The sequence below is a fragment of the Colobus angolensis genome, unplaced genomic scaffold (assembly GCF_000951035.1).
Source record: "Colobus angolensis palliatus isolate OR3802 unplaced genomic scaffold, Cang.pa_1.0 Scaffold53, whole genome shotgun sequence".
Classification (NCBI taxonomy): domain Eukaryota; kingdom Metazoa; phylum Chordata; class Mammalia; order Primates; family Cercopithecidae; genus Colobus; species Colobus angolensis.
Genome location: NW_012118821.1, coordinates 12,035,503 through 12,046,815, shown reverse-complemented (window position 1 = coordinate 12,046,815; position 11,313 = coordinate 12,035,503). Strand labels below are relative to the sequence as shown.

Sequence of the window (11,313 nt, the reverse complement as noted above, 5' to 3'; positions counted from 1 at the left end):
GCATGTTCTCATTCAAAAGTGAGAGCTGAACAGTGAGAACACATGGACACAGGGAGGGGAACATCACACACCGGGGCCTGTCGGGGGTTTGGGGAAAAGGGGACAGACAGCATTAGGACAAATATCTAATGCATGCGGGGATTAAAATCTAGACGACAGGCTGATGGGTGCAGCAAACCACCATGGCACATGTATATCCATGTAACATACCTGCACATTCAGCACATATATCCCAGAACTTCAAGTAAAATTTTAAAAATATATATATTCTGCTAGAAACTTAATCCATAGCTATTTTTATAAGCACATAAAATGTCATATGTCCAAATAAATTTTTGTTTGGGCCAGACGTGGTGGCTCACGCGTGTAATCCCAGCACTTTGAGAGGCTGAGGTGGACAGATCACCTGAGGTCAGGAGTTCGAGACCAACCTGGCCAACATGGCAAAACCCTGCCTCTACTAAAAATACAAAAATTAGCCAGTATGGTGGTGCACACCTGTAGTCCCAGCTACGCGGCAGGCTGAGACAGGAGAATCACTTGAACCAGGGAGTCAGAGGTTGCAGTGAGCTGAGAGATCTCACCACTGCACTCCAGGCTGGGCAAGAGCGAGACTCTGTCTAAATAAATAAATAAATAATAAATTTGCGTTTGTTTTCCTTTTGCCCTGTTGTTTGTTCAGGTCAACCATCCTTATCCATGCTAAAATTCAGAAAAGTCCAAAAATCATTATTTTTTCATAACTCATTTGTTTGGAAAACTTGATCTATCTAGCATGAGGCTACTTATAGCCTTTATTCTACTTTCTGTGAATATCCATGCAGTTTGCTATAGGACATTAACACATTGATTACAGGGTATTATCCCAGACTCTGCTGACAGTCTAAATTGGTATGTGGATTTTACACTATGCTACCTTTCCAAAAATTTCCCCAAGTTTCTGAATATCGAAAGACATTTGGCCCAAAGGCTTTTGAATAAAGAACACAGAACTGTGATGGCTAAAGATTAGGAAAAAAATCTAAATTCACTCCAAAAGGGAACTTGTTAAATAAATTCAGGGTGCATTTAGATCATGGAATTCTATGCAGCTATAGAAAGAAAGAAAGAAAACTGATGTATCAAAAGTGAAAGACTAGAAAGATTTCTAAGCTATCATCTAATCACTTGCCTCAAATATGCTTACATTTTTTTTTGTATACACACAGGGAAGAAACTACTAAGCATTTTGGGAAGGGGGAAGGGAAGAGGAATTGAGTGCATGACGAAAAGAGCCAGGACCACGACTTCCTGCCTTTTGATATATGTTAACATGTAAGCTGCGTTAGTCAAATATTTAAGTATAAATTACAAAAAATACAGAAATGACATTTAAGATTAGCATTTCTATCAGAATAACAAATTGGAAACCATGAAGTTACTCACAGAAGGAGGAACACCAAAGTCAAAGTCGGCCTTGAGGGCATTCGCAGACCCTTATAACTTAAATTGAGCCTTAAAGAGCCTCATGCGATACAGAAGACGAGACACAGATCCACAGAGGCCCACGAAGAGAAGTTCGACAGAAAACTGAACAGCTGCATCCCCGCAGTGCTGTGCCCTCCGCATGAGAAAAAGCTAACTTCAAAACCTGCCTGCCCCGCCCAGGGAACGACGCCCAGTACAAGAGATGATAAACAAATCTCATTTAAGTGTTGTTCACCAAAGTCTGGTCCTCACATGAGCTTGCTGCCCAGCTTCCCCCACATCAGGCAGAAGGAAGGTGATCCCCGACAGAAGCGCTGAGATAAACAAAGGAAGGACAAAGGCAGTGGGAACCACGTGGATGCATCCAGACAAACACTGGAAGAACAAAATAATAATGTTTATAGGTTAAAAAAAAAAACAAGGCCGGGCGCGGTGGCTCAAGCCTGTAATCCCAGCACTTTGGGAGGCCGAGACGAGCGGATCACGACAGAAAATCGGGATCATCCTGGCTAACACGGTGAAACTCCGTCTCTACTAAAAAATACAAAAAAAACTAGCCGGGCGAGGTGGCGGCCGCCTGTAGTCTCAGTTACTCAGGAGGCTGAGGCAGGAGAATGGCAGGAACCCGGGAGGCGGAGTTTGCAGTGAGCTGAGGTCCGGCCACTACACTCCAGCCTGGACAACAGAGAGAGACTCCGTCTCAAAAAGAAAACAAAACAAAACAAAACAAAAACCAGAACTAAGCACCTCAAGTCAGCGGGATGAACGCATGTTAGAGCGGAAGGTTATACTAACTTTAGGCTTTGGCAATTTAAGAATGCATTTAAAATTTTCTAGGCTAACCACTAAAAGAACAGAAATGGGCATATAGTGTCCAAACTGGTAGTGGCAAGCAAATATGAAAAATAATTATTTCCAACTAAAGCAAAAAACAGAAAAGTTCGGACAAACAGTTCAAAATAAGAGGTAGAATTTATAAATCTCACATTGTTAACTACAATAAACATATTTACATGGATTAACTTTAAGGAAAACTTAGGTTTTTTAAAAATTTCTAGCTCTGTGTTATTTATATTAAACATCTCAAACGTGTACATGGAAAGGCTCGGAGAAAAATGATGGGAAAAGATACACCTGACAATACAGATCAAGTAGAGGCTGCTTTTATGTATCTTACAACAAATTTATCTTGAAGCAAAAAGCACTGATAGAAGTGTTATTGATCAAAAATGTAATTCATCAGAAAGACAAAAACTGCAAACTTTTCATATGCCCCTAATCACAGAGCTTCAGGATAATGGGTGCAATATGCCCCTTTATGGCCCACGGAGATCTACACGTCACTCTATTCCTATTACTATACATTATTACCATAGTCTGCAACAGCAGTTGGCCATTTTTTTTCTGTAAAGGGCCAGACTGCTCCTGTTTTAAGTTCTGAAGGCCATGCAGGTTTTGTTGCTACTCCTCAACTCTGCCATGGTAGCATACAAGCAGCCAGAGACATTGTGCAAAAGAATGCATGTGATCATGCTCCAAGGAAACTTATTCAGACAGTGACGCTTGAATTTCTTCTAGCTGTCACGTCGTCATAAGATACTGTTCTTTTAAAAGTTTTGATCATTTAAAATTGTAGAAAAGTATTCTTCGTTCATACACCTTAGGGAAAGCAGGCAGTAGGCAGGTGTGGACTGCAGGCTGTCGTGTGTCAGCCTGGCCCAGGCTTCCGGGCTTCTCCGGGCTGGTTCCCTCATGCTGCAGTAACTCCCTGTGCACCGGATGGCGGGAGGTCCTTCATCTGTATCTGAGGGAGCTACACCCACATGTTCAGACTAGTACCACTACATAGGGCTGCTACTCCTGAGAAAGACCCAAGAATTCAGATCAAAAGGAGCGAAATTTGGAACTCTCAAGCCATAAAGAGCTGGCTAAATATTCCTGTCCAGGAATCGATCAACGTACTCGCACAGTAACTCTCCTAAGTAGTTCATTACTCATAATCCATGGTTATTCTCCTTTGTCTGTAACACATACCTAACAGTACTACAAAACTTTTTGTCCCTATTTTGTGGATTTTTTAATGCCTTAAAAACAGAGCCCAGGCTCCTTCTGGGAGCAGCGGCTGTGTCTTCACTTCTCTGCACAGGCCCACAGCACTGACTTCGGAAAGATGCTGAATGCCTTGTGCTGAACACGTGGAACGTTGTTTGATTAAGGGCTTTGGTTCTGCAGTACTGTATCATTGGGCTTTCCTTTGAACAGAAATGTGAGAGCCAGGAATTCTCAGCCATCGGTACCTGTTGATTGTGTCCATGCTGGGATGTACCAGGTGATGCAGAGATTAGGCCAATTAAGGAGCAGGCATTTAAACAAGAAACACCAAAACCACTTACATTGCCAAACAAAAGGTTTTATAATGGCCTGAAATACAAAATACCAGGGAAACAGCGACCCTGGTGTGATTTGTGGCTGAAGCTAAAGGAAGCCAGAAGGTTTCAGAGAGGAAGTTACGCCTGCAGCCTCCCTGGGTAAGGGCTCCAACTCTACTGGCTTCCACACAGGAGGACAGGCAGACCTGTCCAGAGGCGTGAAGGGATCCGCATCGTTTCCCAGAGCCGTGGGGTACACCCAACGCCTCACTCCGCTGTTCTGCAAGGGCCCAGCTCCTCTTCTGAGCAATGGCCACAGATAACACAGGTGGATCAGAGCAGAATTTGCAACCTGGTGGGACCCAGATGGATAAGAGGCCACAGCTGGACTTGATGTGGCTGAGATCAGTTTTTAAATGTTTTAAATTTAGGTGCCATTATCTTAAACATGAAAATATTGGATAAAAATCTAGAATTGTGGTTCCTTTTACGTAATCCAAGCCCTTCGCAAAATAGAGACCTTGTTACCACATGGCAACAGCTGGCTGTGCCTGAGTAGCTGTCCCTTCAGAGGGCACCTGGGTGGTGGGGTCGGTGGGTCAGGAGGTGGCACAGTCTCTCCAGGTTCCCCAGGCCCTCTCTCCATGGGCTGGGCTCACGGACTGCCCCGGCTGTGTGGACTATGAGTGTGTCCCCAGATAAGGGGCTAACTGGGGACCACAGCACCGCTCACAGATTATCTACGACCCTGCGCTTCGAAAGCTCTGTGAGCCAACCCTGTATTGCAGCTTCAACTTCAGACTTCAATGTTCATTCCTATTTTACTGAGTTGGGGTGCAAGGAAAGAAGAAGGCAGATACTGAGGCACGACAATTCTGGGCCGAACCCAGGTGTGAAATGCCCGCCACATACCTGGAGACCCGAAGTACCTGAGGGTCACCTCTTGCGTCTTCACCTCTCCGGCCACGTTCTTTGCCATGCACTGGTAGATACCCTGGTCCGTCTCCTGTGTGTTCTGGATCATCAGGGTCCCATCGTCCAGCAAGTTGAGGCGGGAATCTGCCTTCATGCTCAGCTCGTTACTACAAAGACAGAAACTTGGTCTGGTCAAGCTGTTGAAAGCACAAAGACGTACCTCACCCATCCCCAGCACAGGGGTTTCCAGTCTTGCAGCAGGCGTGTCAGCGCTCGTGCGAGCGACAGCTCACCTTCCAGGGGCTCCTCCTTCCTGGCAGCCCCTGACCTAACAGGCAATTCTGAAAAGGGGACCGTGTATTCGCACGTCTCATTCACTCAGATACTTATCCTTAGTATTCACGTGTTCAATCTAGCTACATGTTTTAAAGTGTTCCTAATTCCAAAGGAGAAAAAGCAATGAACAAAATGGAAAAAATTCCAAGGAAACATTTTCTTTTGTTTCTGGCGAATTAACTAAAAAGGGTAGAAACATTTTTACATTACTAAAAGCCGAAGATATACCCACGTGTATTTAATTTTTTTATTTTAGAGACAGAGTCTCACTCTGTGGCCCAGGCTGGAGTGCAGTGGTATAACCATGGCTCACTGCAGCCTCAGCCTCCTGGGCTCAAGCGCTCCTCCTGCCTCCGGCTCTGAAAGTGCTGGGACTGCAGGAGTGTGCCAGGCCTCTCTATCTGTATTTTAACAAACAGTGCCTGCAAGCTGTTAGCTGGCCTCCCTCTGGGATCTGGGAAGAACCTGTGGAGCTGTACCATGAACAGGCCAGGACACGGGTGACCTCACCTTCACACGGCTCGGTCAGTCCTCGGGCAGCAATGACCTCCCCTGGGACCATGCTGCATCCCACACACTTCGGGCAGCCAAGGAAAGCTGCAACACCTTTACCCCAATGCTCAGTCCTGCTGCCTCTCACCCTCACCCACCTGTAACTTCGCTTTAGTTCCCTTTATACAGAAGCAGGTGAAGAGGAGAGAGGTGACATTGGATGCCACTGAGATCACAGTCTATGGCAAGTGTGAGGACAGAGTAAGAACAGCCAGGCACGGAGCCCTCTGAGAATGCAGATGGGCCTACGAGAACTCCTGCTTCCAGATCATCAAGACAGACAAGGCCTCTGTGAAACAGAGACTCACTATCTTAGTGCACGAGATTCATCGTCTTCCATGCGAGTTTCCTAAGGAATGTGTGGAGCCTGGACCATGCTGGGTCGTTCATGCAGGAGGAGCAGCCCCCGCACTGTGCAAAAGCACTTTCCCACGACCGCCCTCAGAAACCTGCCAGCGCGCTGCCAAACCATCAGGGACGCTCTCGAAAGACCAACACCCACCTTCTCCCAAATCTTCCTCATGCTCTCCTCTGCCTGGCACCAATCCCCCAACCTGCAATCTGTCCTTACTCACAGGGCTTGCTAGACGGAAGCAATGTCAGCTTAGGCCCAATAAATAAGACTCTCTCTGATGTGGCCCAATCCCCTGCCCAGAAACACGGCGAGCCAGCAAGTGAGGCTGGCCTGCAGGTGATTCTGGATGTCAGGTAAGGCCAGCTGGCAGGCAGGTGAGGCCAGCAGGTGAGACTCCAGCTGGTGGAGGGCAGAACCCAGCACAGGTCACCAGGCCTCAGGACTTCGGCTCTAGCTCTGCCATATTTAGCTGTGAGATTTCAACTTTGGGCATCAATTTTTTCATATATTAAATGTAGGTGTGATGGACTGGGGCCAAACTTATGCTTCCCTGACTTTTACATGCACACAACATAATATACTGCAGAATTCCTCCAGTGTTCTCTGGATTTTAAATCTCATCTACTTGGGAGTCATCCAAGACAAGAACTGTGAACAGAGTGACGGCACCTTATAGGCTCCTTGTCCGGCACTGCAGCCAAGGTCAACATGACCTTTCAGTCATGAGGATAACAAAATCTAGAGCTGGAACAACCTCCCATGTCCTCTTCAGCATGGACACATCTTCCCATTCTGTCCGTGACAAGTGGGGACAGCCAGTTCCCTGCTCCTGTCCATCTCTTCTATAAACACCGCCTTGCCCGAGAGCCAAGCCCAGCCCGGTCTGCCTCTGGAGTCTGGAACAATGACTCAGTGTGTGCCTCATCTATCTGCCCGAGTATCACAGGGCTCACATCTCAGACGCATCCCTCTTGCTCCCTCATGACTAAACATGGCCAGAGAGGAGCAGCGCAGGAGCCTGGGGCTGGGCCGGCAGGAGGAGCTCCTTCAGAAGCTGTCCTCACGCAGGCAGATGGGAGAAGCCAGGACATGGTGGCTTTACTTCAGGATTTTCTTTTAAGGACTCCTTTCAGAAGGTCACTTTGAAAGTGCTCCACTCCAACTCAGGACCCTCAGTGATTGGACCCCAGGTGCCTTCCGGCAATCTGACCTCATTCCCACCTAGGCCTCTCTGCCCCTGCACCATGGGTCCTGCCCCACACACCCCCGTTGCACGCCTTTCACCTCCTCCCACCTCCCACCTCTCCCCGTAGACTCCATTACTCCTTCACCAACACGGCCCCAGCTCGCAAACCTGAGCGGGGCAGGGGTGCTCCCCACACCTGGGCTCACGGGTGGGGTTTGCTGCCGGAACACATGTGATGGTCAGCAGTAGGACCTCCTTCTCTCGCCCTGACAGCCAGGAGCCGGGACCATCTTAGCCTCAATAGGCCCACACCATGTTTGTGGGCACAAGGGGAGACTTTCTTTCTTTGGGAGACAAGTTAGACCCACACGGGAGCTGAGCAAACTTGTGTCAGCAGCTGCATGGCGCACGTCTCCTGAAGACGCCGTCCCGGCAGAGGTCAGGGCCCCTCCCACACCCACTCAGGTTGGTCACAATGCCCCAGGTCAAGGCTGCCAACAACAGTGACAGAGCAAACAGGCTGCTGCCAGAGGTCAGTGGGCAGGGAGAGAACAACCAGCACGCTCTCCCTCCCTCCCACTGGGCAGGGCCGCAGTGACGCGTTGCCCGGCCAGGGCACCCCTGTGCTGCCCAGGAGAGTGGGGAAGGGGCCCGAGCCTGGCAGAACGTCGTCACACCCCCTGCCATGTAAGACCAGAAAAGAGCAGAAACATTTCATCCCGTGTACTTTTCCCTACGTGGTGGGGGAAGAGTGGACGTGGGCCTTGCTGGGGAGTGAGGTGCGGTTTGGGTGTCCAGGTGTAACTCGGAGAGATGCGTGGGGGACATTTCTGTTTGGCCCCAACTCACTTGTTTCGCAGCCAGATGATCTCAGGCTTGGGGTTGCCTTCGGCTCGGCAGGTGAAGTACACGGTGTTCCCCGAGGTCACGTCTGCATCCTGGGGCTCGGATGTGATCCGGGGCCTTTCTGTGCCCAACAAGAAAACGGAAACCTTTTTAGTGTAAACCATGACATGAAAATAAACGACAACCCACGTTGAGTCCTCTGTATCCAAGAGGAAACCACAGACGCCCAAAGGCGTAATTCAGCCATAAACATCCCCCACAAAATTGCCAGACCGGCTTCCCTACAGCCCCGTCTATGGTGTGGATCCACATGATGTCTGCGCCAAGGGGCGCCACGTTCTGACCACCTGAGGGACAGGCTGGCTCAGAGCCGGGCAGATGAGCCCCAAATGACAGCCTTTGGCGTCCCCTCGAGGCCCTTCGGGAAAGCCAAACACCAGGGAGAGTGGATTCACCACAGGTCACTATTTTCAGTGAATAAAAGACAAAAAATCATACTCTGTAGATAAAGCATCGCTGAAAGAATAAGTCTCTAAAAGCACAGGCAGGTGGCAGACACCACAGCTGGAGCAACTCCCAGCCTCCCTCCTCCACAGCTGTCCCGCCCTTCACCCTCCACCCTGGACAAGGGGAAGAACGGCCTCTCCCGCCCCCGGCGTGCCCGTGACTCCACACAGCTTTCAGCAGCCACCCGAGGGCTGACGGCTCCCAGGGGCCACCTGAGAGCTGACGGCTCCCAGGCTCCTGTCCCTGGCGGCCGCTCCGGAGCCCCAGGCCTGCACAGGGAGCGGCCTTCTCTAAGGCTCCCTTCAGCAGCCATGAGGGAACCACACTGAGGGCAGGCCTAGGCTCCCATCTCTGCCTCATCACCTCAGCGTGCAAATCTGTCTCCATGTACATGCTGTGAGCATCACAAGAAGAAAAACACAACCACACGCAGGTGTGTACAAGTGAGTGCCTGCAGTGGGGCAGACACAAGCGCAGGTATGAGTGTGTGTGTGCGCTGGAGCTGACTCTGCTCAGCGCTGTCATTCTGCCTGGCAACCAAAACAAAGGCCCTCGGACCCAACTGGGGGCTGTCAGCAAGGGCTCCTCCTGGATGGCCTCCTTGCGTCTCCCCAGCATTGCACAGCCCAGGTCGCGAGGCTGGGGCGGCTCTGCCCAGCCCTCCCCGTGCTCCCACATCACTCTGGGAACCGTGCCTCCTCTTCTCTCTCCTCTGCGGCACTGGAGCCCTTGGCTTTATGGAGGTTCTCATCCCTCCGGCCTTAGTCCAGCCTCCCCGCCTCCCTCACACACTCCCCAATTCCCTCTCCCTAGGGCTGCTAGAAAGCTCCTCCTAGAATACAAACATCATCCCAACGTTCTGTAAACCCTCCCATGGCTCCCCATCTCCACGAAATCAAAATAAGCTTTCGCTGCTTTCTTCATTATTTAGGCTGCACAACCCTGCAGACATCCTAAAACCCACCTAATTGTACCCCTGAACAGGGTGAATTGTCTGGCACGGCAACAACACCTCCATAAAGCTATTATAAAAAACAAGAATAATCACTGACAGCCAAATTGGAGTAAGGAGTACAAGTATGACGAGATCTCCAAGGGCACAACCTCAGGAGCATTAGCGGCAATGACAGGGCCTCGGCTGATTCATGGGGACTTGCACGGCTTAGCAGAGCTGCCAAGTTGGGCAGCACAGGTCCCTGGGTCCCCCAAGCACTGAGGGGCCCCCCCTTCAGGGATGCGTGGGGCAGCTTCTTCCAACAAGAGCCCTTTCTGGAGCTGCTGACAGCCAGTGCCCTGCAGAGCTGAGGGTGGAGTCTGTGTCCGGGGTGGGGAAGCAGTGCAGTCAGGCGGCTGCACAAGGGTCTGGGCCTCTTTTGCTCCCCAGGCTAGAAACCTGAGTGGTGTAGCAGCCCCAGCCACCAGGCAGCGCTCAGTTCTAACTGCCCCTGCCATAGCTCCATCAAGAACTGAGCTAGAAGAAACTCAAAAAAAAAAAAAAAAAAAAAACTATGTATTTTTGTCATATTATAAAACCATCACACAGGGAGATCCTTTCACCTTACCAAAATAAACAGCCGTGTGTGTATGTCTATAAATGGTGTGTGTGGATAGTGTGTTCGTGTGTGTATGTGCGTGTGTGTGGTTTGTGTCTGTGTGTGTGTCTGTAAATGGTGTGTGCATGTGTGTGTGTGGTGAGTGTGTGGATGGTGTGTGTGTGTGCGTGTGTGGTTTGTGTCTGTGTGTCTATAAATGGTATGTGTGTGTAGATGCTGTGTACATGTGTGGATGGATTGTGTCTGTGTGTCTATAAATGGTGTGTGTGTGGATGGTGTGTGTGTGTGGAGTGTGCGTGTGTGTGTAGTTTGTGTCTGTGTCTATAAATGGTGTGTGTGGATGGTGTGCGTGTAAATGGTGTGTGGATGGTATGTGTGTGTGTGTGTTTATAAATGGTATGTGTGTGGTGTGTGTGTAAATGGTGTGTGTGTGGATGGTGTGTGTATGTGGATGGAGTGTGCGTGTGTGTGTAGTCTGTGTCTGTGTCTATAAATGGTGTGTGTGGATGGTGTGTGTGTAAATGGTGTGTGGATGGTATGTGTGTGTGTGTGTGTGTTTATAAATGGTATGTGTGTGGTGTGTGTGTAAATGGTGTGTGTGTGGATGGTGTGTGTGTGTGTGTGTGGATGGAGTGTGTCTGTGTATGTGTGTCTATAAATGGTGTGTCTATGTATGCGTATCTATAAATGGTGTGTGTGTGGATGGTGTGTGTGCGTGTTGGGCCACTCACCACAGTTCAGCTCTTCCGGGGTGACCGCTGCCACTGAGCGTCCCTGGATGCGTCTGGGATATTCACAGGTAGCTGCTGCCTGCGCGTTCCCCGACTCCGCGTAGGTTTTCAGCAAATCCGCCAACCACAGGATTTCACAGTCGCAGTGAAGTGTGTTTGAGTCCAGTCGCCTGTGGGAAGGAAGATGTGGCCGGTGAGACACGGGGTGGGTGGGCTTGTCCATCCGTCCATCAGTCAGGGCTTCCAGGTCCTGCGTCGGGAAACATGCGCCAGGCCTGCCGGGCTTGCGACACGTGGATGGGACACGTCCGTGGTGGAATTCGAGCCCCAGTGCCCGACTCAGGGAGTGATGTAGAGACACACACGTCACCAGGAAGAGCCCGGGGCTGCACAGTGCCCCTGGAGGCACTAACCGGAGAGGCGTGAGTAGCAAAGGGCCGGTGCACACGCAGACATCGGGTGTCGAGTTCAAGGCGAAGGAGTGCGCCGGCGGCAC

At 50.1% G+C, this 11,313-nt stretch overlaps 1 protein-coding gene across 1 annotated transcript in view; it reads right to left on the bottom strand.

Annotated features, from left to right (window-relative positions):
* Positions 1-11,313, bottom strand: part of PXDN (peroxidasin) — a 66,726-nt gene that overhangs the window by 42,103 nt on the left and 13,310 nt on the right. The window contains exons 6-8 of the mRNA XM_011960962.1: positions 10,818-10,987; positions 8,030-8,147; positions 4,749-4,918 (exon numbers count right to left, since the gene is read on the bottom strand). Coding sequence (XP_011816352.1) covers positions 4,749-4,918; positions 8,030-8,147; positions 10,818-10,987 — 458 coding nt within the window. The remainder of the gene's footprint in view (positions 1-4,748; positions 4,919-8,029; positions 8,148-10,817; positions 10,988-11,313) is intronic.